Source organism: Ictidomys tridecemlineatus, chromosome 13 (genome assembly GCF_052094955.1).
Source record: "Ictidomys tridecemlineatus isolate mIctTri1 chromosome 13, mIctTri1.hap1, whole genome shotgun sequence".
In the NCBI taxonomy this organism is placed as follows: Eukaryota; Metazoa; Chordata; class Mammalia; order Rodentia; family Sciuridae; genus Ictidomys; species Ictidomys tridecemlineatus.
In genome coordinates this window covers 90,617,608-90,643,516 of record NC_135489.1, presented here as the reverse complement: position 1 = coordinate 90,643,516, position 25,909 = coordinate 90,617,608, and the positions used below count along the sequence as shown (strand labels likewise).

Sequence of the window (25,909 nt, the reverse complement as noted above, 5' to 3'; positions counted from 1 at the left end):
TCAGATAAATAATATGTGGTTTATTCACAGAATGGAATACTATACAACTGTGAGAATGAACCATGTACAAATACTTACAACAAAAAAATTCACATACTGTTGAGTGAAAGAAGCCAGATACAAAGAATGCATAATGTTCGATTCCATTCACATAACATCTCAAACAAGACAAAACTAGTCTATGCTCTTCTAGCTGGATAGTGGTTATCATGTGGGGCGGGGGGGGGGGGGGGAGACAGTGGTCAGAAGGAAGCCTGAGAGGAACCTGGGTGTGAGTGCATGTATGCATTCTGCTAGTGAAGTGTCACTGAGGTCTGTATAGATGTCCTTCTTCAATAAAAAGTGAGAACAAAACCATCTGCCTCTGCCTGGCTCCTCTGCTCAGACTTGCATTCTCTGCTCAGCCAAGGTCCACTACTTGTGCTGCCTCGCAGGTGGTGTGAGGAGCAGTGCTCCCCAACACAGAGACCTGCAGGTTTGGCTGCTGGCAGCAAGCCTCACCCTGTGAGTCCAAGCCCAGCTTTCCTCCTCACCAGCATGTTCAAGTACTGGAGCATGCTCTCTACCTCTCTCCACAAGCCTCTCCTTCAGGAACCAATGCTCTTCTCAGGAAATTAAGTACTCAAGTTTTGAGCCCAAATGGTGGAGCCCCAACAGCTAACACCTCAGGCTTCAGGTAGTGAATGGGCAAGGATCATCTGGACCACACCCTTGGAGGTTTGTGACATGCAAGTGGACTGCAGGCACATCTTGGATGGGGTGATAAATTGCTGCCTTTGTTTTGGGCAAATCTGTATCCTCTCTAACCCAATTTTCTCACTGAAAGGAAAATAATGGTGCTCACACAGTTGTTGTAAGGATCAAAATGAATTACCATATGTAAAACATTTAGAAAAGCAACTGATACAAGGTAGGAGATTCATAAATGTGAGCTGTCAACTTTGGCTTTGTCTAAGGTGTGCTCTCCCCAAGGAAGGATGACCCAGGGTGAGTCTAGAGAGTAGAGGGCTTGGGGTTCACCCAGAAGTCCCCACAGCCAAACTTTAGGGCACATTTCCAGGTATATTATGTCTCAATTCTGCAGAGAAGCATACAGGTACATGCGTCAGGACTAAATGGAACAGAGAGAAACTGTAAAACACAGCAGGGCAGAAAAGCTGACAATCCCTGGCCCAGTCCCATATGGATCTACTACTAAGTAAACATGCAGTCACTGCATTCAAATAAAGAATCAGGACTATTGCTATCAGAGGGAGGGACATAAAACATTTCTCAGATGCATAGTATTTGATGTAACAGCAGCTAGCGAGGTGGTGCCATCAGACCCAAGTGTAATATGACCACTGGGGCCTAAACATCACAGGCATTTTGGTACAACTTCTATTCCAGGGTCCAGGCCCCTGGATATGGCCTCTACTTTGCAAGCCTAGAGACCTCTGCAGTGACTGGCTCAAGATGACCTGCGTACAAAGCCTGAGGTAGATGAGGGAAAGTCAGCTTGTGAAACAAAACCACCAGAGGAGTCACATTGCCACTCTGAACCTGTGGGTAGGCCTACACAAGAAGCTGCATCTTCATCAAAAGGAAACCTGAGGGCTAGGGAAATAGCTCAGTTGGCAGAGTGCTTGCCTTGCAGCACCACAAAAAAGAAAAAAAAAAAAAAAGGGAAACCTGAATGCAAATCAGAGTATCACACTGGCAACAAGCTAAGAGGCTGAAGGATACGTTCTGCTTTTCACTAAGCAACACTGCACCCTACCTCACCAGGTGCTTGCTTCACTCACACCTGCTGGTCTGATCATCTAACACGTGAAGTCAGGCAGTGATCACACTTCCTAGACTTCCAACATGGGGTGAAGGAGTGGGCCAAGGAACCCACTGTACTGACCATGAACCTTTCAGTCATTACATGCTCATTAACATAAGCGAAAGCCTCTACTCAATGCCTTTTCTCACTGAAGCCAGGCTAAAGTTTTCTTGGGAAACACAGTGGACTCAGGCACAAGAAGGCTCAGCTCACTATGCCAAGTCAGGTCTGCCACCCGCTGCAAATGAGAATGCCAGAGGTGTGGTTGAAACTGCTGGAATTTACTAGCTCCCCTCCCTGAACACTGTGGCCACCACTTTCCCTGAGTAGATTCTAGGCCCAAAGAATTCAATGTTAGTGTTCTTGGTAGCACCACAATGTGGCCATGTTCCTACAACAATTATCTGCTTCTCAGGTTGTGTCTTTCCTAAATAGCTGATCTGATCTTCATTTCTAATTTCATACTTGGAGGATAACTACTGAGCAGGTCTGTGAGTACCCTGGAGCCACTCCCATGAACTGCCTACCTCAATGGTCTCTTCCTGGCCCAAAAGAGAAAAATCAGGCCCCTCTCATTGGATGTGTCTTGAATCAACCATTCAGACTATGGGATGTTCCAGCTTTCTCCTCTGGTGATGGGTAATGATGAACAGGGTGCCTTTTCCAGTCCTTCTCCTAAAGGATCATCCTCAGTCACTGTCCAGACACTTAACTGTTGCAAGGAGAGGTAGGGGAGTGGAAGAACAGGTAAGGCAGAGCAGCACACAAAGCTCATGGGAGAAGGGTGATTGCCTAAATAAGAGCACAGTGTGCTCCTCCCACACCTCCCTAGCACAATTACCAAACCTCTGCTGGCCAATAGTGGTCTCCGGCCAGATACACTAATGCTAGTTTTCCGAGTGACGTAAGGCAAGCCACCATCAAGGCAAAAAGACTTGATTTTTGTAAAACTGACAGATTGCAGAAGGAATAGAAATAAGGAAGGAAATTCTTGCTAAAAAGCTTGTTACTCTAACACCATGAGCAACATATAAACCAATTAAAAGACTATGTTTCTAAAACAAGTACTGTAGATAAATATAGAAAGTAATGTCTTTGTAAGCCATGCTTTAAATAAACCATTTAAAAAAGAATACACAATCGCTCTACTTTGATCTTAATGTTTCTCAGTTCATCCAAACACTGGCAAGTTTCCTGAATGCTGGCATAACATAAGGACAACAGTTCATATAAGCATGTTCTGGAAGAGTAGTCAATTATATAAATGACAATTTTAATGACAATTAAAATGGTTCTGAAATTGCTTACTTCTGCACGGGAACCTGGATCTAACATCAGTGAGGATTAATCTGAAGTCTAAGCATTTACTTCCTCTACAGTCCTATGTGCCTGTTGCAGTTACATATACAAATTTGAAAAAATTTCCAACAGGCTTACAAGAAAGGGACTTTCACTAAATAAATCTTGAGAAAAATTAGTTATGGCATCACTGTTCAATGAAGAAAGGTAAACATCTAATTACAATTTTGACAAATGGATATATTAATGCTATTGTAGGAAATTAAAATTCCAAAATAACTCTATGTTGCTATCTAAAATGTTCTAAACAGTTTCAGAATTGCAACATATTAACAAATAATTATTCATATCAAAATGCAGTTGATAAAAATTCTAGCTAGGCAACTTTTATGACTATCTAAAAATCAAGTTTTAAATTTATAACTTTAGCAATATATATTGAACACTTGCATTCAAATGTACAGAAAGCAATCCATTTAATCTTGAAAACTAATATGTAACAAAACATGGAAATGAGCCCACACTGGTAATCCAGAATGTGCCCTCTCCACCGCGCAGCTGCAGCAAGTATGACATGTAAACAACACTCGACAACCCAGCACTGTGAAGAATTCAGCTGCTTCAACAAGTTGTGTTATCGTTTTTATAAGCTAAGACAGTACAGTCAAATGGAATTCTTAGAACATTACCTGAAAATAGATTTTAAAGACAAAGGTCCCAATTCATTCTTACCTATACACACCAAGTTAATCTGTCACAGACAGCAAATGCTGAATTTACACACTGGAGTTTCCGGCAGCATCCTGTACATTTACAATTAATTTATAATTAAAATAAACAAGAGAGCTGTCATATCTATGAGATGGATTGTTCAAATCTGTGTAGGGTGGAGAATTGCTTTGGGGCCACTGCATAAGTGCTCACTGCTGCTTCTCAAAGGCAAAAACCAAGTAAATACCTAAAGAAAAATAAAAAATATTAACAGTTTACTTTTTTCTCATCCATAGGATAAACAAATCTCAGTCCAATTCATAATCTGGTGAAAATTCTTAGGCTGGCATTTGAAGAAGAAAAACTTCATTCGTTTTTCAGGTTCTTCTATTATCTGAGTCATATTTAGGCAGAGATGGGATCATTTCTATTTTTGCTTTAAAAAAAAAAAATCAACCTGGTACAGTAATAATACCAAATTCCATGGGGAAATCAATTCAACAGCTCTAAAAGCCCTAAAAACCATTTAGGGCAAGAAAAACTAAAAGTATAAAAGCAAAGAAAACTAAAATCAAAACATCTTATAACTCAAATCTTTTTACTTGAAACAAAGTATTTAGACAGAATAATTACATTATAATAAACACTAGTGGCAATGGAAATCTAAATTTTCTGTTTAAAAAGACTCAAAAACAACATGAAGATATAAAAAAAGGGGCATAATTTAAAACTAGTCAGAGAAAATATAAAGGAATATATACAACATGACACATTCAAATTCATCCAATTACCTAATTGTGTTGTAGGGCCCAGGAAGGATATTTAAGGTACTATTTAACTGTCCCCAACAGTAACATTTCTGCATGCATTTATTTCCATGAGAACTTGCTTAAATAAGATATCTTGCTTTGACAAGTGATCACTCGAAGGCAGCTAAATGAATCTGATTCCCTGTTCTGCATTACACTGAAGTCCAAACCTATTACATCTTCTAATAAAATACCAATAGACTGTAGGGCAAAAATACTCCAAAAAGGGGACAAATCCTGAAAACACCACAAGGGATGTTCAGGGCACTAGATACTCAACAGCAAGTCAGGACAAAGGCCATGTAAATTAAGCTGACTCTGGAACCTGCACAGGAAGATATACCTGTCTTCATAAAACTCTACCTTGGTCACATTACTCTGCTGCTCCTTATTTATTAGCTTTGCATTTCTTTCAGTTGAAATGAAATGTGGCTGCCACATGCAGATGCATGAGCAGGAAACAGTCAATGATCAACCACCACACAACCCTGCATGCATAGGCAGGCCAAGAGACTTAGTGGCCAGATGGCTTACAAGGGCTGGTCCCCTCCTCCATGTGATCCTTCTGTAATGTAGCCCTGCCAAGTCACATACCCTGTCCAACTACTGCCACTGCAAGGACCCCTGGGTATAACTATGGCCACTGCCATGACTGTCTGGTTCTCTCCATCTGCTGAAGAAATGCCTTGCTTCAGAGACCTGCCAGACCCCTGGATTCTCCTTTGAAGACAGGGCCGCACTTCAGCATGCTTTCCTGTCAGGCCTGTTTCCCATCCACACTCCTCCCAAGATCCCCGGCCCACTGCGGCTTCACTAAAGGTTCTAGTATCATGACTTCACTGCCATCATTGGAATGGCCAGAACTAAATAAAATACACAGACGTGACATCTAAGCCAAAAATATTTTGAGGTGAAGACCCCAAATAGAGACAGCTGTTTAGTTTTAAGGAGGCAGTGAAAAATGTCTATGCATGCTAGAAAAAGTTAGGGCTTGGCAAGAGCCTGCATATATTTTCTCTAGTTATTCCACAGTTGTGCAGGAAAAGTGGATGGGACATACACAGAGACACAGGTAATTTTTGTGCTGTTTTAAACATCAACACATAGCACCTCAACTGTGTCAGAAAAATTCTAAAATTTTCCACTTTTAATGATCCTTTCAAATAATCTGTAATTATCAGTTAACCAGCTTTTATGATGTACTCACTTGTAGCTTCCCATTCTGATTTACTTAAGGTTCCCTAAAATTAAAAAGAAAGACAATTTTAGATATAACACGGAAGTAAACATACACTGATTTTTTTCAATAGTGGACTAAGAAGGCCACCCACCCTCCCAACTTTCCTGTAAGCATATGCACAAATTACTGAAAAGTATCAAGACCTGAGCACATAAAAGAAACCAATGAGAGTTAGCTTCCCCCACCACCAGGGCTGTACTAGGTATTGATCCCATGGCATATCACATTCTAGGTAATAAGCACTCTGCCACTAAGCTATGTCCCAAGCCTGAGATTAATTTTTAAAAACATCTTTTCACCGCTTGTGTCCTCCCACCAAAAAGGGTGAATGTATCTAAAGTATTTAATTTTTTTTACTTGAAAAATGAAAAAAATTTAAAGTCCATCTTATAACATCAAAGAGCACTTGAAGAATATTTTTCTGTTTTCCAAAAGAACTCTAAAAGAAAGTACAGACCACACAAAAGAAATTATGTTTAGTTATCAAAACATTGAACATTTCAGTCTAAAAACATGTGCTGCTATACACTCATCCAACAAGTGCTAGTGGCAGCTCTTGGACCTAATTCAATTCTGAAGAAGCAATGAATGGAAACAATATTCCAGGACACCAGAGAAGCATGCCATCATGACAACTATAGCTTCCACTGTGACAAAAACACAGCAACAGCAGACACCACCATGGTACAGTTATGTCCACAAGTTAAAAAGAAGATCGTCCACAGAAATGAGAATGAGGATGTCCTTCCCCCATTCCAGCCAGAGCACTCAGCCCTGAGTCAGCAGCACCTAGGGAAGCAGGGCAACCTGTAGACTGTGCCTGTAACGTTCCCCATGTCTACTGTCTCAGATATAGCACTCATGCTCAATTCACCTAAATAAGTTTGATTCTATATTCTGTGGCACCAAAGCCATTATAAATTAGGGGAAGCATACTATGGTATATTCGAGTTATAACTCACTGAACCCAGTACTGTAAACAAGTGGGTTTCCCACTTGTACATGTACACACATCTTAATGTATGCTTTTCCCATTTCCTAGAAAGTACTTCAAAAAATGAACCCTTACCAAAGGTAACCTTACGTGACTGTTCTTCACATACTCTGCTGCATGTTCATAGTCATCCACCTTCTCAGAGATGAGCTTGGAATTCTCATTTGCAGGATAAGGCTAGGGGAACATTAAATTCTAACTGAAAATATCACATTGACATTTACAATTCAGAACACAGTAAATCACTGCAATAAAATAATAGGAGTAATCCAAAAGTGCTACTTCAGGGTTATAAACTACACATATTTCTGAAATATGGAGGAAAAAAGGTGGGGAAGTGTTATGAGGTGGCCACCAAAAGATCATGTGTGAGAATGATCAGAGATAAAATGATTAGTTTATGAGTTGTAGCTCAATCAATGGACTAATCCACTGACATAGATTAACTGGGTGGTAACTGTAGGTAGTAGGGTGTGGCTAGGGAATAGGTCACTAGGGTTGTGACTTTGGGGTTTATATTTTTTCCCTGGTGAGTGGAATTCTCTCAACTTCCTGGTTGTCATGTCCTAAGCAGCTTTGCTCTGTCATGCTCCTCCACAATGATGTTTGCCTTACCTTGGGCCCAGAGCTATGGAGCTGGCTGACCGTGGACTGAATCTCTGGAACCATGAGCCCCAAATAAACTTTTCCTCCTCTAAGTTGTTCTTGTCAGGTCTTTAGGTCACAGCAATGAAAAGCTGACTAAAATGGAAGGAATCCTCTCTTAAAGCAGTTATTATGGCCAATTTTTATCACAATATTGGAATATTCATGGCTGGAACAAACTATATAATTTAATTACAACCCAGGACCATTTAGTGGCACAGACTGCATCTTCTTAACAGCCACTCAGAGATTTCTTCTCTTAGAATACAAATCTTAGAAGAGGTATTACCAAAAGAGCTAAATGTTAATATGATGGCAATGCAATAGCAATTAGAAAAAATACATATAAAAAATTCAAGTCAACAGAAGCCCTTGTTTAGGATAGTAAAACATGTGGCTGGAAACAGTAGCATGTGCCTGTAATCCCATGGACTCAGGAGGCTGAGCTAGGAAGATTGCAAGTCCTATCTCAGCAACTTAGTGAGACCCTGTCCCCCCGCAAAAAAAAAAAAAAAAAAAAAAAAATGTCGAGGATGCAGCTCAGTGGTAAAGCACTTCTGGGTTAATACCCAGTACCACCAAAAAACAAAACAGAAGATGCAAGTTCAAAAAGGTAAGACTTTTATGGCAAATATCAAACTTAAATCTCTTAGACTAAAGCTAACTGTTCTTTCCACCTCTGGTCTCAATGCACCTCCAAACCGTCCTCCATAATGCAACCCAAGTAACATCTTCTTATCAGGTCCTGGCCACTCTTTCAAGTCATTTAGAGGCCATCGGAAGAGTCTTGGTCAAGAAGTAGGAAAAAACTAAAGGACTTTTCCAAGCTGTGTGCTATCATTGCTTATGTTCCAGAGAGCCATCGTGATAGGTCACATTTTCAAGGCAGCACAGGGGAGAAGGAAAAATGGAGAAGAATGTGCTAAAGAAATACGACATTTATTACTACTTGCTTAAGCATCCACAGCTCTCATGCTTCTCAGCCTTTTCCCTTCATGACTTCATTTTCAAGACGGCTAGTACTCTCACATCATGCTAAATTCTTTGCTTGTGTGTATAAGTGCTTAACACACCATAAATCCTTGGTATCTCATACTCCATCTTCTAAGTACATTTTAAATAAGTTACACAAATGAATTCATCACTAGTGTGCTAAGCATAAATAACCATTGGGTATGCAAAGCCTGTCAGTAAGCGCAGTGTGCTAAAGGCATAAAGCACGTGGAGACATAAGATGCAGAGTTTCCAGTTTTCTCCTCTCCATCAAGACAAACAAAATAAGCTCCTGCTCTGAATACAGCACAAACAAAAACATTCCTAATTCTAAAATACAGGAAACATAACTAATGAACATTTGATTGACACTGGGTTGCAAAAGACCACTTAAGACTTAAAGAAAATCTTCTCACTTCATCTTGTGGGCATGGATGCAACTTCAACATGAGACTTTTGACTACTACCTATAACACTAAACAAAATATAAAAGCTAATAGCTATGTGAACTTGAACAACTCATTTTTCCTCTTTGGGCCTTGGGTTGCCCATTCAAGATGTGAAAAGTTAAGATGGGGGCAGATGGCAGGAAAATCAAAGGGAAATCAGTAAAAGAAAGGAACTAAGGAGTAGGAGTGAGGGAAGAAGGAGGGAAGTGCTAGGAAGTAATAATGGCTAAATTACATTCATATATGACATATATGTGTACAAATGTGTCACAACAAATCCCATTGTTATATACAACTATAACGCACCAGTAAAAAATGTGGAAAAGAGTACAGAAAAAGGGGGAGGGGCTGGGGATGTAGCTCAAGCCGTAGCGCGCTAGCCTGACATGCGTGCGGCCCGGGTTCAATCCTCAGCACCACATACAAAGATGTTGTGTCCGCCAAAAACTAAAAAATAAATATTAAAATTCTCTCTCTCTTTAAAAAAAATAATAAGAAAAAGAGGGAAAGGTGACTGCTTTTATTAATTTATAGGGTAATTATGAGAATAAGATGAAGCATGCTTCAAGTAATTAAAAGAATATTCTGATGGGCTGGGGAATGTGGCTCAAGCGGTAGTGCGCTCGCCTGGCATGCGTGCGGCCCGGGTTCGATCCTCAGCGCCACATACCAACAAAGATGTTGTGTCCGCCGAGAACTAAAAAATATTAGAAATTCTCTCTCTCTCTCTCTCTCCTCTCTCACTCTCTCTTAAAAAAAAAAAATATTCTGAATTCAATGAACTCTCTGAACTTTAATGCTATTTTAAGTATACTTCTGGTCTGTGATCCTGGTCAACAATAAGCATCTCACTGAATAGTTGAGATCTGTCCAATTAAACACTGCTTGATAAAGGAAAAAAAGAAATGCAATCAATGACTGTTTATAGTTTGTAGACGCCTTCACTGCTTTATTAGGAGGACAAGAGACCCAGCAACAATAGCATAACAGACTAAAGTCTTGCTAAATAGTTATCAAAGATCAAAATTACAAATGGTGTGAGCTTATCTTACACTTTGGCCAAGAAGGTTCTAAAATTCTGATGTAATCAGGGCAGTGTTGTAAAGAAACCGTTTTCATCCGTGGGTAATTTTACCTGCCAGGGGATATTTGCCTGTGTCTGTTACTGGGGCCCAGGAGTACTATTGGCAGGCATCTAGTGAATAGAGCCAGGAATGCTGCTGAACACCCGAGGGTGCCCAGAACAGCATCTCACCACAAAGAAATATCCAGTCCCCCATGCCAACTGTCCTGAGGCTACTGTAAAACAGTGCACTGAATTTGATAACACCATCATTCATTCATTCATTAAGTAGTTACTTAGTACCCATCATGGAAAGTTTCTGTATCAAGCTCTGTCCTAGGAGCTGAACAGTCCTGAGCAGTTATGACAATCTGTGTAATATAAATATAACATATGACACACCTAACTAGTATCTAAACAGACTTGAAAGTATCTCAAGAGCAGTCAAACAAGTTCACCACATCTGGAATTTTTTTATCTTTTCTAAACACTTACCTCCAGGGCCTGCATTCGTTTTAATAGCATTTTATTTTCATTGTTCTTAATTTTTTCTTCATAGAATTCCAGAAATGTTTTTTTGTAGACTAGTTTCATATTGTACTTCTTTGCCATTCTGTCCAAAAAAGATTAATAAAAAGGCTTTCAAAATGTTCCTCAGCAGCTTACTTTTGCAGTGAAAACAGTGACATCAGGGCTTAACTCTAAAAGTGATTATTTCTATCATAAATTTATAAGAGTTAAAAGTAAAAAACTGAAGAGTTGACATACTGATAACCCCACCAACAAAGACGACATGCATTCTAAATCCTAGTGAGTAGGTTCTGTTTCCTAAAAAGTCAGTCAGGAAATGAAAGAAAGAATAACTTCTCAGGGGCTGCAGGGAATACTTTTTTACCAATTCCATTTTATTTTGGTTGATACACTATGGCTGCATTGAAAACAGCTGCCAGCTGCCTTTTTAAAAGACTCACTCTCATCTCTCTGGCAGGATGCACTATTAACTTTAACACACGTCTTGGACTGCTTCTTTTTAGTTTATTTTATAGGTTTCTTTTAATCTGACTTCTAAGTTTCAAGGGTTTGAGAGAGTGTGGCTCAGAGCCTCTCTTGCCTGTCCTGACTACCCAGCATGCTGAAAGCTGAGGCTCGCCCTCTCCGGTCATATTCCATTACTCCATTGCTTATCAGATACCACTCCCCCGTGTGTCATGTCCTCGAACTTCTCATATCCAAGGCTGAACCTCATGACTGCTTTTCTGCCAATCTCTGCTACTGCAGTAGATCCATGTCTTGGTCTCCTACACGGACTATGCTTGTACTTGACCAACCCCTTTACTTGCCACCATCCTGCACCAATCATCATCATTTCGCTGTTTCAGTCCAGAAACCATTTTACTCGTCTCCTGTTTCCAGTTTTATCCTCTCTCAATAGGACCAAATAAGTTTTCAAAAAGATAACCTTGGTCTTATCACTACCCTCTTTAGCCTCCTTCACTGAACTCCAGTGTACTTGGGACACAATTTGGAAGCTCTGAACATGGCTTCTGAGGCACTCATTTATAAAGGGATGCTGCCATCTCTCAAGTGGCTGGGCCCTGATTCCCTATGATCCAGTCACAGTGGCTTTCCTTCAGTTCATGGCACTAGCCAAGCTTTCCCACTTCCAGACTCTCGCACAGTGTCCTTTATGTTAGAAACATTCTTCCTGCCTTCAACTATCCATTCATCCTTCGTACCCTGACTTAGTGCTCCTTCACAGGTGTCTTCCTGAAATCCTCAAGTGTCTCCTATTACACCATGGGTTTGTTTTCTCCACTCTATTTGCAAAGTTTATAAAAATTATGTAGGTGTTGACAACAATAAGAGCCTTAATGATTTTAAGGAGCAGGTAAGGAGGAGAGGGGAAGCTGGGCATAGTGGTGCATACCTGTAATCCTAGCTACTCAGAAGGCTGAGGAGAAGGATCACAAATTTGACTCCAGCCTATGCAACTTAGCAAGCTCTGACGCAAATAAAAAGGGCTGGGGACAGCTCAGTAGAAGAGTGCTTTCCTAGCATGCAGGAGGTCCTGGATTCAATCCCAGTACCATCAAAAAAGGGGAAAAAGGAGAGAGAGAGGAAGGGGAAAACCCTCATAAGGCAAGTGGGAGGGCTTGAGTGTGAGGGGACAGCAGACAGGTAACTGAGGCCCCTCTGTTATCTCAATTAGCCCTTCTTGGAAAGTCAGCATGAGCAAAGATAAGTCTCTGATTCTATCAATCTTCAAAGAAAGTCTTCAGAAAGGAAACCAGGTTTTAAACCTAAAAATATCCCAATTACAAGGAACCAAATTTGGATAACAAGAATGGGTTTTGCAGTAAAAGCTATTTATATTTTTATTCAGGTTTTTATTGGAAAAGGGCATCTTAAAACTGCTATCATTTTCAGACTGTCTCATTAAGTACCTGTTCGAATAAATTAATTAAGAATTAGATATTAAAACTGAGTACTGTGATTCGTAAGTTTATCCAATTAGGCAACTTATCATTATTAGGCAGCAGGTAGACTGGTAAGTTTGTGTAGCACTTATGAAGAATAAAACTGTTTCTTCTTCTATAAAGTTTGAAGAGTAGTAAATTTCTCCAAAGCTAACTAAATCTTAAGAATTTAAAAAAATGTTATAAATAGCTAATATTTATAAAAATCATACATAGAATTTTCCTCATGTCTAGTCATAATTGACCTTCTTATACCATTGAATAGAACTTGTACATATTATAAACTCCTAAAAACCTTATAACCATAATCTTAAAAACTAACTTGAGTCCCAATTTAAACAATCACCAAGCAAAACTAAGCAGACAATAAAACTTGCTTTTCTCAGTTGATATTTAACAGATTTTTATTTTCAAAAAGTAGGGAACTGAGTTTGGTCAGCTGTCACATGGGTCCATTTAAGTGGATCTTATCTTCTCCCCACCAGGGAAATCACCAATATCAAGACATATGAGAGGGCCTCAAAGCTTTACCTTATAGAGCCCAGCATCACAACTATTCCTACAATCTATAGTTTGCCAGGACTCTTGGAAATTCAGGCACATGGGAGAATACACTCCTAAATCAGGATTTTATTATCAACATTGATGGTAAGATATAGGCAATTGAAAAACTATACTGAAATGCAAGACTTTGATACACAGCTCATTCAAAAGAAGAACTTTTGATTTAATAAAATTCATTTTATACTAGCAAAATTACAAGCAGTTGCGTAAAGAAAAGCTTTTTGCTAACTGTAAAGTCAGCTATTTTCTGTTACAAGGTGAAAGCAACTGGCTCTTTTTCTTAAATAACTACAGGACTAAAGAAAATTTGGGCTATAGGAAGCCTAGGGAACCAATCCTGGATCTGAGGCTACCATCTTGTATACATGGCTAGACCTTTCCTTTGGACCCCATTTAAAATAAAGGATAAGTAGCAATATTGGTTTTACTTCCCCTTTCTTTTACTCATAAAAAGAATAGTAACAGATAAATGACATTCTTACTCAGTTAGCAATGGAAAATAGACCAAGAATTCAGGAACATCCACAACACCTTCCAAGTTGAAGTCATATTTGCAGCCAAATAAGGGATAATGTCCTTTCTTCTCAAACTTCACAGTATAGATTTCATTTCCAAATGATTCTGTTTCTGAAGCTTCAAGGCGTCTTCTAGAAGAGTTATTCCCCAACCCCAACAAAAATATTAAAATTGTGATCACTATAAATTATTTAAACCAGATTATGTATTTGAAAAGCTATATGATGCAATTGCAAAAGACACTTGATTGACTCTGTAACTGGATTCAAGCTACTTTTAAGAATCAGCATACTATAAGACCATTAACAGTCTCACTAATAAAATTAAGCTAGAAGGTATCACTTTCGTGACAGCTGGGCTAAGTCTTTGGGCCTCAGCAGCTGACTGGGGAGTCTGCCTACAACTATAACCTCTGACTTAATGTAAGTAAGTCTCCAACTTCCACATAAGATTTTTAAAAATTCATCTTTGAGCATCTACTCAAATACATTATCAAAGTGGTCAGCATTTGTAAAACTAAATGGCATATTTGTATAAATTTTATTTGTGATCAAAATGTGCTACTTAATTCTGTAAGCTTAATGTTAAATATTCTATAAACTCAAAGTAGTTAAAAATGCTTACATCAGCTCAAAACTGTTAGGAGTTGTACCAATAAAATAACCTCCAGGACCGAGTCTCTCACAGGCATTTCTGAGCATCATGTCAGCCTGCTCAGAGGACTCAAATGAGTAATGACAGACAAACTGACAACTACAGATGTCAAAGCGCACTTCTGGGTCACGAAATTTGTCAGCCAAAAGTTCCTGAAACAAATTAAATGGGTTAAGGTTTTGAATTAACAGCACAGATTAAAAACTTTACCTAAATTAATTCCCAGAATTTAGGATTCTTAAAATATGCCCTGCCAACTAATCTTTGTTCAAAGTCTTCAAACTGTTTTTTTCCTTGTTATATATAAGAACCTTAAAAAAAAAATCATTCTTTCATTCTAGTTTAAAAGACTAACTTGCTTCCCATTTTCAGAATAATTTAAAAATGTAGGCCTTAGGGTTGGGGTTGTAGCTCAGCGGTCGAGTGCTCGCCTAGCACGAGCAAGGCCCTGGGTTCAATTCTCAGCACCACATAAAAAGAAGTAAATAAAGGTATTGTGTCCAATTAAAACTAAAAAATAAATATTTTTTTTAAAATGTAAGCCTAAAAAATCACATTAAAAGTCAATCAAGCCGGGTGCTGATGGTGCATGCCTATAATCCCAGTGGCTCGGGAGGTTGAGGCAGGAGGATCTCGAGTCAGCCTCAGCAAAAAGTGAGATGCAGAGCAACTCAGTGAGACCCTGTCTCTAAATAAAATATAAAACAGGACTGGGGATGTGGTTCAGTGGTCAAGTATCCCCTGAGTCCAATCCCAGGAACCAGGAAAAAAAAAAAATCAAATATGACTCTTAAAAAATTAATCCCTTCATTTGGCTTTACTAAACAGCTAAAGTAAAATGACATTCAATAACAACTTGGGTTAAAAAAAGAGAAAAACCTGACCTTTGGAATCTTAAATAAATACAAGTGTTTACTACATTTCTTTCTTACTTCCAAAATTATAAACAAAATGTGTACAGTGATTAAAGCCACCCAATGTTTAAATGAGCTAACAAAGTCAGACAAGCAGCACCAATTTCACAGTGGATCTTCACTGCTCAAGTACCTCTACAACTCTTCAATCTTAAATAGTTCAGAAATTTCAAAACCGGTGGAAGTGGGCTGGGGAAATAGCTCATTTGGTAGAGTGCTTGCCTCACATGCGCAAGGCCCTGGGTTCAATCCTCAGCAACACATACACACACAAAAAAAAGGTGGAAGATGGAAAAAACAAAAAGATTCTGCTATGCTGGGAAACTAATAAATTACAAAGTAAAGAAAACATACTAGGTTCAATTCTACTTAAATAGCCCATCCCAGCTTCATGTTCTACACAAATGGATTCAACCAACTGTGGGTTGAAAAAAAACACATTTGTTATGGGCCAGGCCAAATGGGTAATGACCAAACAGACTCCATTTTACCCTGAGACTCCATATCATGTAAGAAATGCTTCTCCCATGGGAAAGTCCCACCTCTGTACCCATTAACAGTTATCTAGCATAATATACTAATATAATTGGCAACACAAAATATAACAAAAAATTGTTCTCTTCTTTTTCCATTTTTCTTGGGTGATATACCCTGTCAGAGATTGTCTAGACATTAGTATCCATTCTCTAACCTGTACTCAACTAGGGTCATTTTGACCCACTTCCCTTCTGTTTGCTTGCTGCTATGCCAACCTGGAAAGTCCTGTGGGAAATACCAATGTACCCACTGCATTGCCTCACTAACTGCCCAATCCAGCTTCTGTACCTGCTTGCTTACAGCTACATCAACCTGGATGAGGTTTTTGCCTTTAAATAACTTAAAATGCTCAGGCTTGGGGCTATTCCTTGCAGAGACAGTTATGGGTCCTCTGGGGAGCAGTTGCTGGCTGGCCAGCTAAATAGACTCTTCAATTTGGACAAAACTGGCACTTGGTGCGTTTTCTGAGCGACCTGCACCACAACACATTGAATCTGTATACTTTTCTCCCTGTCATTAGTCCCTTAACAATACAGTTTAAGAACCATCTACATATTTTTTACATTATATTAGGTATTGTGAATGATCTAAAGATATTTCAAGTATGTGGGAGTATGTAAATAGGTTATCTGCAAATACTGTGCACACCTCCCCCACATTTTATATAAGGGACTGAAGCATCTGTAAATTTTGTATCTGTGGGTCCTAGAACCTAAACCCCACTTGGCTACCAAGGGGTGACTATACTAGAAAATAGATCTCGCCTAAATCAAAAGGCAACAAAGTAATTTCAACAACTCAAATTATTAAAAGCAAAAAAAAAAATTACCAGAAGTACTCAATGGGTTACTGAAGGGAATTTATCATAATAGAATTTCTAGATGAAACTGAAATTGTCCTAAAATTCTTAATGTTTCAAAACACATTTTAATAAATGCATTGCATGGAAAACAAGAACAAAAACAAAAACTCTGTACCTTTGAACAGTCAGCAGTTATAAATTCTGCATTAAAAATATATTCATCACGACGATTTTTCATGTCCTCGTACCGCTGCTGACACTGTTTGACAGAAATATCAGCAATATCTGGAAAGGCAGAAGAGTGTTAGAGACCATCAACACAGAATGGCAAAAATCTAGACAACAATCTCAACTGATAAACTTGGCATGAAATCCAGCCTTGGTATCAGCAAGAAGTTCAATTTCATTTAAAATTCTTTGTCCCAGTGCAAAACTCCGCATTATTTCCCAAAAGGATCTAGGTTATGATACAAGCACTTCATCATCAATACAAAGCAGCAGCAGGAAATGCCACTGGCCACACTTCACATACTCTTCACCACTATGAACCAACTGGAAAAAGCCAGTTCGCTTAATGTCCTTGATAAGTCACTAAAACATAATTTTATTAAATCTTGGTTCTTAAATACATGTCTTTTGATATTGTGTGTGATGAAATGGGAAGTAACAAAACTTGGTTTTGTCATATAACCAAGTGTTGCCAGTTGCCTTACAGAACAAGCTACTGTGACTTGTTCTGAGTTGTGAGCACATTGGCCACTTTTCTTACAGAAAGTAATTCTGATGTGAAAAAATGATAGGTTAAAAAAAAATGATTATTCAGACTAGAGTATCTTAGAGACATAGATTCTTGAAAATTAAGTGTCACTTCAAAAACAACAATGGATAGTATTTGTTGCCAAAGATAAAATTTGACTTTTAAGCAAAAATTAAAATTCTGAAAAAGCTGTACTGGCCACCACTGGTAAGCAGCTTCCTAATACTTAGAGCTTTTCTCATCAATGGTGATATTAAACAAATGTGATTTCTTGGTGTCAACACTTAGAACTGCATAACTTTGCAGAATTTCCCAAATATTACAAAACCATGCAGAATGTGCAGAACACACTAATGGATTTTTATGGAACCTAGTATGGAGAACTCATCAATAAGGTAAGAGTTTCCACATTATAACAAACCTTTAAGGAACTACCACTTGTTGAGTTTTGATATAGAATCAAAGATGAATATCCACAATTATCTGAAAAGGCTATTAAAATATTTTTTTCATTTTATAACTATGTATCAACTAAAATAACATAAAATATCGACTACAGACACTACCACAAGTCTAGCTGTCTGCTATTATGCCAGTCTTTAAGGACTAGCAAAAATGTAAAGAAAAATACCAGTCTTCTCATGAAGTTTATTTTAATGAATCAAAACACTTTAAAACTATTTCTAAAACCATAAATATCAACCTATAGCTAGAACCACATACACAAAAGCATTCTAGAGTCCTCAATAATTTTTAAAGTATACAGGGCTCACGAAACCAAAACCTTGGAGAGCTGCTTCTCAGGCAAACTGCAGGAGATACTGCTCTCTTTCCTCTGACTCCTCACATCACAAGGAGTATGGCGTCTGCCTGGCTCACCGCAGGGTCAGACTGACCATGGGCCCAGGTGCTAGGAGAGGAACTTAACAGTTAAGTTCCTATTACCCTTTCACTAAATAGCTAAGCATTTTGTTAAGATTGTGGCTTAGATCTATGATTTTCTAACTCTATCATTTGTCCTCTCTTTATTATGATTTTTCAATAAAGAAATTTCCTTTCAACCATCTGGTTTCCCTGAAATACTGTTCAGGTAGGGAAGAGGTAAGAAAAACATTTTATTCCTTCCTCTTAAAGTACTGAGTTACAAAATATAAATCTCTCAGCAACCTCTAAGAGTGAACATGAGTCTTTTTCATTTGACATGCTGAGTCACTGTTGTTTTTGATGTTCAAATTTCTACCTTGGCCAGTGGAGATCTTTGCAAATTTGTCTTGTAGACATGACTATTATCTTTGATAGCTTCCTTCCTTTGGGGAAGAACAAGTTATCACAGGCTCACTATCTATTACAAAATCATCAGAAAAGTCTTACAATTAATTTTTGAAAACATCCTTCTCATACATAGCCCCTAGACACCTTACCTAAAGATGTTTTATCTCTTGCTAATAAAGAGATCTTTCAAATTGCCCATTCCCCTGACTGATAAGACTGATCACTGGCCATTCCTTCCTAGACATGGTTAACTTACCAGTACAAATGAGCTTGCTAATTCTTCCCTTTCTCCACTTTAGCAAATCTCCACCTTTACCACATCCCAGGTCCAAAACAGTGATATCGCGATTTTTCCTCTGTCGTACCTTTTCCAAAAATTCCCCTAAGAGAAAAATCAGGCATAATAAATGATCTTTTCTTAACTTTTACTGAAGCATAAACTGTTACTTAATAATCTACCAATGTCTAATATGTAATATAAATTATTACACTTCATTTACTTAGTTACCTGTAACTTAACAGTTCAAAATATGACCAAGAATTAACTAACTTGATATATATCTGAAGACTGGCACTTCAGTTTGGCACTTCAGAAAGTTAAGGCAGCTTTTTGAAGGTTACTTTTAGAATCTGAGTCAACATCAAACAGTAAACGTTTCAAATTCTAATTTATACAAGATGCAATAAGAGAAAAAAACTATTCATTCTTTCTAGCTTTCTGTTTCTAGGTGTTCAATTACACATTGACTAATAGTTTCTGATTCACATAAAAGCAATCAGGTTTACCACTAAAAGAAAAACAAAAACTTGTTGAAAAACTCTACTCACCTTTTAAGTTTCCGATCATCAGAATCTTTAAACACCCTTATCTACTGAAATACATTAATAGCCAACAAATAAAAATCATAGGTGCCCAAATTAATAACCAAGTAGAGCAACCTCAGTTAAAGGACTGTTAACAAAGTATTCAGCAATTCCAAAACTTGACATAATAAAGAATCCTAGGATCCACTTTGACTGTTTTTATCAGAGTTCAACACTTTCTAGGTTCATGCATGTACTACTATTTTGATGCTAAAACATTCTATACAAATACTTCTGCCTTTCAATGTCTATAAGATCTGAAAGTAAATTTGAGAGAAGCACAAGTGTTCCATATTTAATTTTGTCATGAATCTTAAAAAAATATGAAAACAACCAGAGAGTTAATAAATAATTATAAAATCTATTTCTATATAGTAAGGCTAAGAGGAAAATTACCATGAAACATTATTTAAAAAAAAAAACTTTATCACATTCAAGAACTATTACTAAGCTATAAGCACTACAAAAGCAAAAAATGAATAACAAAGAATGTGTTCAGAAGATAAAGAAACACCTAAAGGGAGCTTGGCACAGATCACACTAACTGCATTACAAGCAAGACAGGTATGGACCACAAAGAGCTCTTTGAAAGAATTGCTGCATTTCCTAATTATAAAAATAATGTAAATAAAATGTGGCAAATATGGGCTTAAAATATTTATTCAATGAAAAAAATACATGGTTAAATGATACATTGTTTAAAAAAAAATATCCAGTAAGTTACCTGCTTCAATGAGGATAATTAAGACAAAAACATCTGAAAAGAAATTAGGACTAGGTCAGAGCCTAAAGAAGAGAGGCTGAGCCCAATACTTTGGGCTGGTTATGTAGCTTAATGGTGGAGCACTTGCTAAGCATATACAAGGCCCTGGGTTCTTTCCCCAGGACAGAAAAACTAAAAAAAAAAAAAAAAAAATAGAGGCTGAAAATGCCACAATGTTAGCCTTAAAAAAAAAAAAAAAACCCTCAGAGAAGCAGACACTCATTTACCCTAGCCAACAATGGCAGAATCAAATAAATCACGTTTCTATAATGTAATAAGAAAATGTTATTTAATGTTAAAAATAAAAATGACAAAGAAAAATGGTTTGAAATTAGCCTAGTTAATTCCTACTCCTAATGCTTCTCAGAATAGATAATTTTTTTCTTTGAAAACTATTAAGTTATCATCAAAACCAGTAGAAAATACTCATAATTAACACTTTATTCATTCTAATATATTAAGAATGCATTCTTGCTTTTGCTTAAAGTGGCTAAAAAAATAGAACAAAATAACCCTTTTGAAAAGCTTCAAAACACACCAGCCTTCAAATACTCTCTAAACTCGTGTACCATAAGTCTACCCATTAATTATAATTATATTCTGAATTACATTTTGTCCACTCTCTTCCATTTTAATTTCAAAGGTAAGTTTCCATAGATAAAATGTTGGTTTCAAAAAGTTTAATGTTTTTATTAATCCTCAGAGTAAACTTTATTTCTTCTAAGAAATCATCCAACCCCTCCCTTGCAAAAGTTCAATGGACCATCAATGCCAACTCACTAAAGGACCAGAGATTAAAAAACAAACCTAATAACAAATCTCATGACGCGGCCCATTTTCTTTACCTAGTGTAAGCAATGCAGCAACAGGCCAATGCTCAACAACTATTAGAGTCAAATAACCACTTAATAGTACTAGACCACCTTAATTCTAAGTAGAAAGTAGCACACTGCTTTTTGAAAAAGTCTGATCAACTTAACATCAATACCGTAGGTAATCAATCAAAAGTATATAGGAGCCATGCACGGTGGTGCACACCTATAATCCCAGTGGCTTGGGAAGCTAATACAGGAGGATGGCAATTCCAAAGCCAGCCTCAGCAATTTAGCAAGGCCCTCAGCAACTTAGTAAGACCCTGACACAAAAAATTTTTAAAAAGGGCTGGAATATAGCTCAGTGGTTAAACACTTCTGGGTTTGGTCAATTCCTGGTACCAAAATGAAAAAAAGAGAAAAAGAAAGTAAATAAGAAAAAGATTTATCTCAAACGTCTGTTTTGGCTCCAGCTTTATAAAGTCAAGGTTTTAATCACTGAATGAATAAGAATTAAAAACCCAGTAGTTTGAAATATGGTTAACAATGGGAAGGGAAAAAATAAAGAGGAAAGCTAGGGCTGGGGATATAGCTCAGTGATAGAACCCTTTCCTAGCAAGCTCAAGGCCCTGGGTTCAATTCCCAGCACTGCAAAATAATTAAATAAAATTTTAAACAGCCTCCATACTAAAAAGAAAAAAACCAACCATACCTATAAGCACACTTTTAATCCAATTATTAAAGTTTCTTAGGTAAAAAATACGACTTTGACTACGTTTGTCCAAACCAACTTCCTTAAGCTCATTATAGTGGGCAGCTACTGTTGAGCTGTGTCCTCCTTCCAAGTTCTGAAATCAGAAGAAAGAAAATTAAGGTTCAAGGTTCAGAACATGGTATAAAAACAATAACAACAACAACAACAAAAAAAGCCCAACAATAGCAACATAAAACCAAATCACCTCAGAATATCTGACTTATGAAAAGAAAAAACAATTACTGAAGTAAACCTTACTAAGCAAAGGCATTATCCATGTAAATGCCACTAATCATTACCAGACCCAAGGTGTGTTCTCCCCTATTCCCTATGAAAAACAATCTAGGTTTAAAATTTTTATATCGATTTTTCAGCTGTATAATTTTAATGACAATATCTTAATAAAACCAATCTATTGTGTTCCAAGGGAATAAAATAGAAACAAGCTATTACATTTGTTATATTATTATAAAATTGTTATGAGGATTAAACATAAGGTAATGTTTAAAGAGATTAAAAGATAGTAGGCAATGCTCAGTGTCAGTGACCCCCACTATATACTATTAATCTAAATCAACAATTTTCAATCTGCATTCTATAAAGACACTAGACATTATATAAAAATTCCGTAGTGGGTAAAGGACTTCAGATTCTCCCATCTTCCTTATCCTCATCTTTTATCTACCTTACATGTGGGGTTTAAGGATAAAATTTCATTTGGGGAAAAAAAAAAAACATGCCAGTAAATCTCTGAAAAACTACATATAAAATACAAGCTTCCCTTTGTTTCAAGAACACCAACATGAAAAGCGTGGCCTGCCTCTTTAGGGACAATGGCCAAAATTTTGCTCCTCCTTTACTTTTCTCTCCAACTCCAGATTCTGTCTCAACTTTCCAATACTGTAAATGATTTGCTATCCTTTGCTCCCCAATTTCCCTGGCAAATATTAGGGAAATTTCATCAATTGTATTTAAACTACACTAATGAGAAGTTTGGTATGGCTGTAGTTCATAGACAAAGATGGCTATTAATTAAAGTAGTGGAGCCAGATCCTCAAAAGAAGTTGGAGATAAATGCAGTTTAATTACATCAATAAAGGAATGTAGACCAGAGTATGATTTTGAAATTTGTCACTTTAAGTGACCATCTTAATTACCTCAGACAAAACCAAAAGAATGAATACTCAATGAAAAGGGAAATAGTAAATAAATCATGTGGACCTCATATATTCTTCTCTTTTTTAAAAAACAATGGCCTTCAAGTTTCTGGTAAGAATTCTAAAATAACATAAAAATTACCTCATGTGATTCAAGTTCACTCTAACAAAAATTAAATGCTAATAATTAAAAGCCTATTGTGTCTTAAAGCCACATTTAGTAAAACTAGAATATTCTTAACTTATAAAGATTATTTAACAACCAGCGTTAATTCACATCTGCTCCACATTTCCAGCTAACATATTCTACCACAAATAAAACCCATTTCACATACCTTCTGCCTTTCAGGAACATCCTCAAGTTCTACTTTTCTCTTTTTCTGGGTGCCATCTCCAGTCGAAGGTTCATCTTTCAAATCATCAGTTTCCAGTTTCCTTTTCCTTGAAACACCTTCAACATCACCAGAACCTTTTTCCTCTGGGACAATTTCAATATCAAGTTTTCTTTTCTTGGATGGACTGTCTTCCTCATATCTGGAACTTTCCTCGACAAGATCATCTTCAAATTCTTTTCTCTTCTTTGGTGTGTCTACTTGCCCACAGACAGAAGTCTTTACAGAAAACCCAGTCCCAGAAGCTGTTGTGGTTTCATCAATACTGAATGAAGTCTCTGTTTCAGAATTTACTGATGTTTTTGCCTGTTCAAGAGCCATTTTTTAATATTCCTCTGCTTTTGCAGAATTTTCTATTCTTGATTATTTGAATCGATGATAAAACTTCATGAACCAACACTAGAATGGCAAGAATTTTACGTTGTTTACAAACACTAATGCCCAAACTCTAAGACAATTTTAAATAGAAGCTGGTCATTTAATTTCATTATCTCACTGTAGAGAGAATATTGCAAAATGTTAATATATGTGTATTAGTTATGAATTTCTGTAATTATTCATAAAAATCACGATGGTCATTAAAATTGACAAAAGAAGCAAGGATATACAAATAAGGTGGAGCATCCTAATTCCCAAATCCCAAGTTTTTTACAGTACCCAACAGAAGCACACACTTTATTAGTAAGCAACTGTGGTTAACCGAAAACTAAGCACAAATATTACTCTTTTCCCAATTCATGTGTAGTAATTTTCTAAACTAAAATTGATAGAATGTAAATACTTATTAAATCCTTTGGATTAAACTACTTAATAAAGGGAACTGTTAGATATCTCTTCTGGTTTAAGGGGCTAAGTGAATCAAGAAGAGAAAAAGGAATTGAATAGCAAGAACTACTGAAGTACTTATTTCATAATGGGCATTCCAATTAGGTGAAAAGTGAAGAGAGTTGAAGTGGCTCTAGACAAGTTTCAAGATCAGCCTGCAGTTTAATAACCAGTAAGTTTCTTTTCAAATATGTTCTTTGGCCTACGGAAGGGTCAGGGATAGAACTGAAATATCTTTTGGACAGGAATTATTATGGTGGTTTGCTTATTATGTTAGTAAATTTACTGCTCTCCTATTGCAGAGGAGCTCTATGTGAATTATGTGTTCAAGAAACTTACTACATACATACTACTATTAAACTGTTAAACAGTATTATTCAAAGGAAGTAGAAAAGGGAAAGCAAAAGTTCAACCAAAAAAAAAAAAAAAGAAAATGCGAGATCTATTAAATATAGATTAAATTCAGAACCTGGAAATTATGAAGAGGGATTTTTTTTTCCTTTTTTTAGCCTTGTGCACAAAGAAAAAGAATGTCAAGTTGCTTAAGGGAATAGATATAAAGAGTCACTATGAGATCCAGATGGATTTCAAGGAACATTAACTTTCACCGGTTGGGTAAGGTATTTTGTTACCAGTACCAAAAGATGTCAAGCAGGAAGAACTGATTGGGGGGAGGAGGGGGGTCAACCAGAAAAGTAATTTGCAGACTAACTATTTAAAATGATTATCTAGGAAAACTGGCCTCCGAATGATCAGATTTCTATTTCTCCTCCTTCATTTTTTTCTTACAAAGAAAAAGATTTTACGTTCAAATAAAACACTCTGGTTTATCATCTTCCGCTGCAATTATCGCCTAAAATTAGCCCTGGAACTTCAGCGTGGACAGTATTTACAGTATTTACACCGGGCAATCTTTCCACCATGCGCTACATAATCCCCCAGAATAGAGGGCATAGCACCCAGGAGGCCTGCAGTAATGGATAAGGACACTCAAAACCGGGCGTCAACTGGCTCAGGGCTTTGCTGGCACGGGCCTGCCCACCGTGGAGGCTGCACCCCAGAATCTCACAGGCGCACTCTCCAAACCGACTCGAGCTGGCCCCAGAATCCCAGCAGCCGCGGGCCGCAGACGCCGGGGGAAGCGCGGGGGGCCGAGCGAGGCTCTGGACCACGCCTCCGGAGCCGGCTCCGCCGCCGGCCTACACCTCCCAGGACCAGTTCGCCGCCCGGCCGCCAGCTCGCCTGTCAAGCCAGGGCGCGAGACCACGCCACAGAAGGGCTGCCACAGAAGGGCCTCCTCAGCCGCGGTCCCCTTACGTCACCCGAGCGGCCTAACGCTGGACCTGGATTCAGGCTTCTGTGGCGCCGCTCGGACAAAACGAGCCCGCTCCGGACCTCACGCCGGGCCCGCCCCGGGCGCGCGCTGGTGCGGCTCTGCGACGGTCGCGCGAGCCCGCGCGCTGCGGAGGAGCCATAGCCCGCCCGCCCGCCCGCACGCCCCGAGCAGCACCCACTCTGCCGAGCGCCGGGGGCTCCGCGCGGCCGGTGCGGGAGGCGCACGGCTCGTGCGAGGCGAGCCCGGCCTGGAGTCGGCGCGCTCTTTCTGCTGCCCCCTCCAGCCGACAGGCTAACGACAAAACAGCACCGGGCAGCCGCCGCTCCGCCGGCCACACTCACCTACACAGCCTCCCACGATTCTGTTTGCGGAAACGGCGGCTCCGCGCCACGCGAGTCTTGTTACGTCACTTCCGGGGGCGCGAGGTCACGTGTCAGGACGTCCCGGCTGGGAGCGCGCCTCCTCCGCGCCGGAACTACGAGTCCCGAGGTGCCGCGCGCGGC

The 25,909-nt window shown here is 38.4% G+C and overlaps 1 protein-coding gene across 3 annotated transcripts; it reads right to left on the bottom strand.

Annotated features, from left to right (window-relative positions):
* Rnmt (RNA guanine-7 methyltransferase) lies at positions 1–25,894 on the bottom strand. 3 transcript variants are annotated; one of them, XM_078030493.1, is made up of 11 exons: positions 25,748–25,892; positions 23,189–23,644; positions 21,655–21,790; positions 18,760–18,885; positions 16,650–16,759; positions 14,192–14,373; positions 13,534–13,698; positions 10,506–10,623; positions 6,936–7,037; positions 5,834–5,867; positions 1–4,064 (listed from the first exon to the last, which is right to left on the bottom strand). In XM_078030493.1, exons 2-11 carry the CDS (start codon positions 23,564–23,566, stop codon positions 4,027–4,029), a joined length of 1,389 nt encoding a protein of 462 aa, XP_077886619.1. In that variant the 5' UTR covers positions 23,567–23,644; positions 25,748–25,892; the 3' UTR covers positions 1–4,026. The 3 variants fall into 3 exon arrangements, 2 of the variants coding, with proteins under 2 accessions (XP_077886619.1, XP_077886620.1); XM_078030494.1 differs by lacking the exon at positions 25,748–25,892 and adding an exon at positions 25,585–25,741; XR_013429864.1 differs by lacking the exons at positions 1–4,064; positions 5,834–5,867 and adding an exon at positions 7,476–7,601 and having other exon boundaries at positions 25,748–25,894.
* Positions 25,895–25,909: the final 15 nt, after the last annotated feature.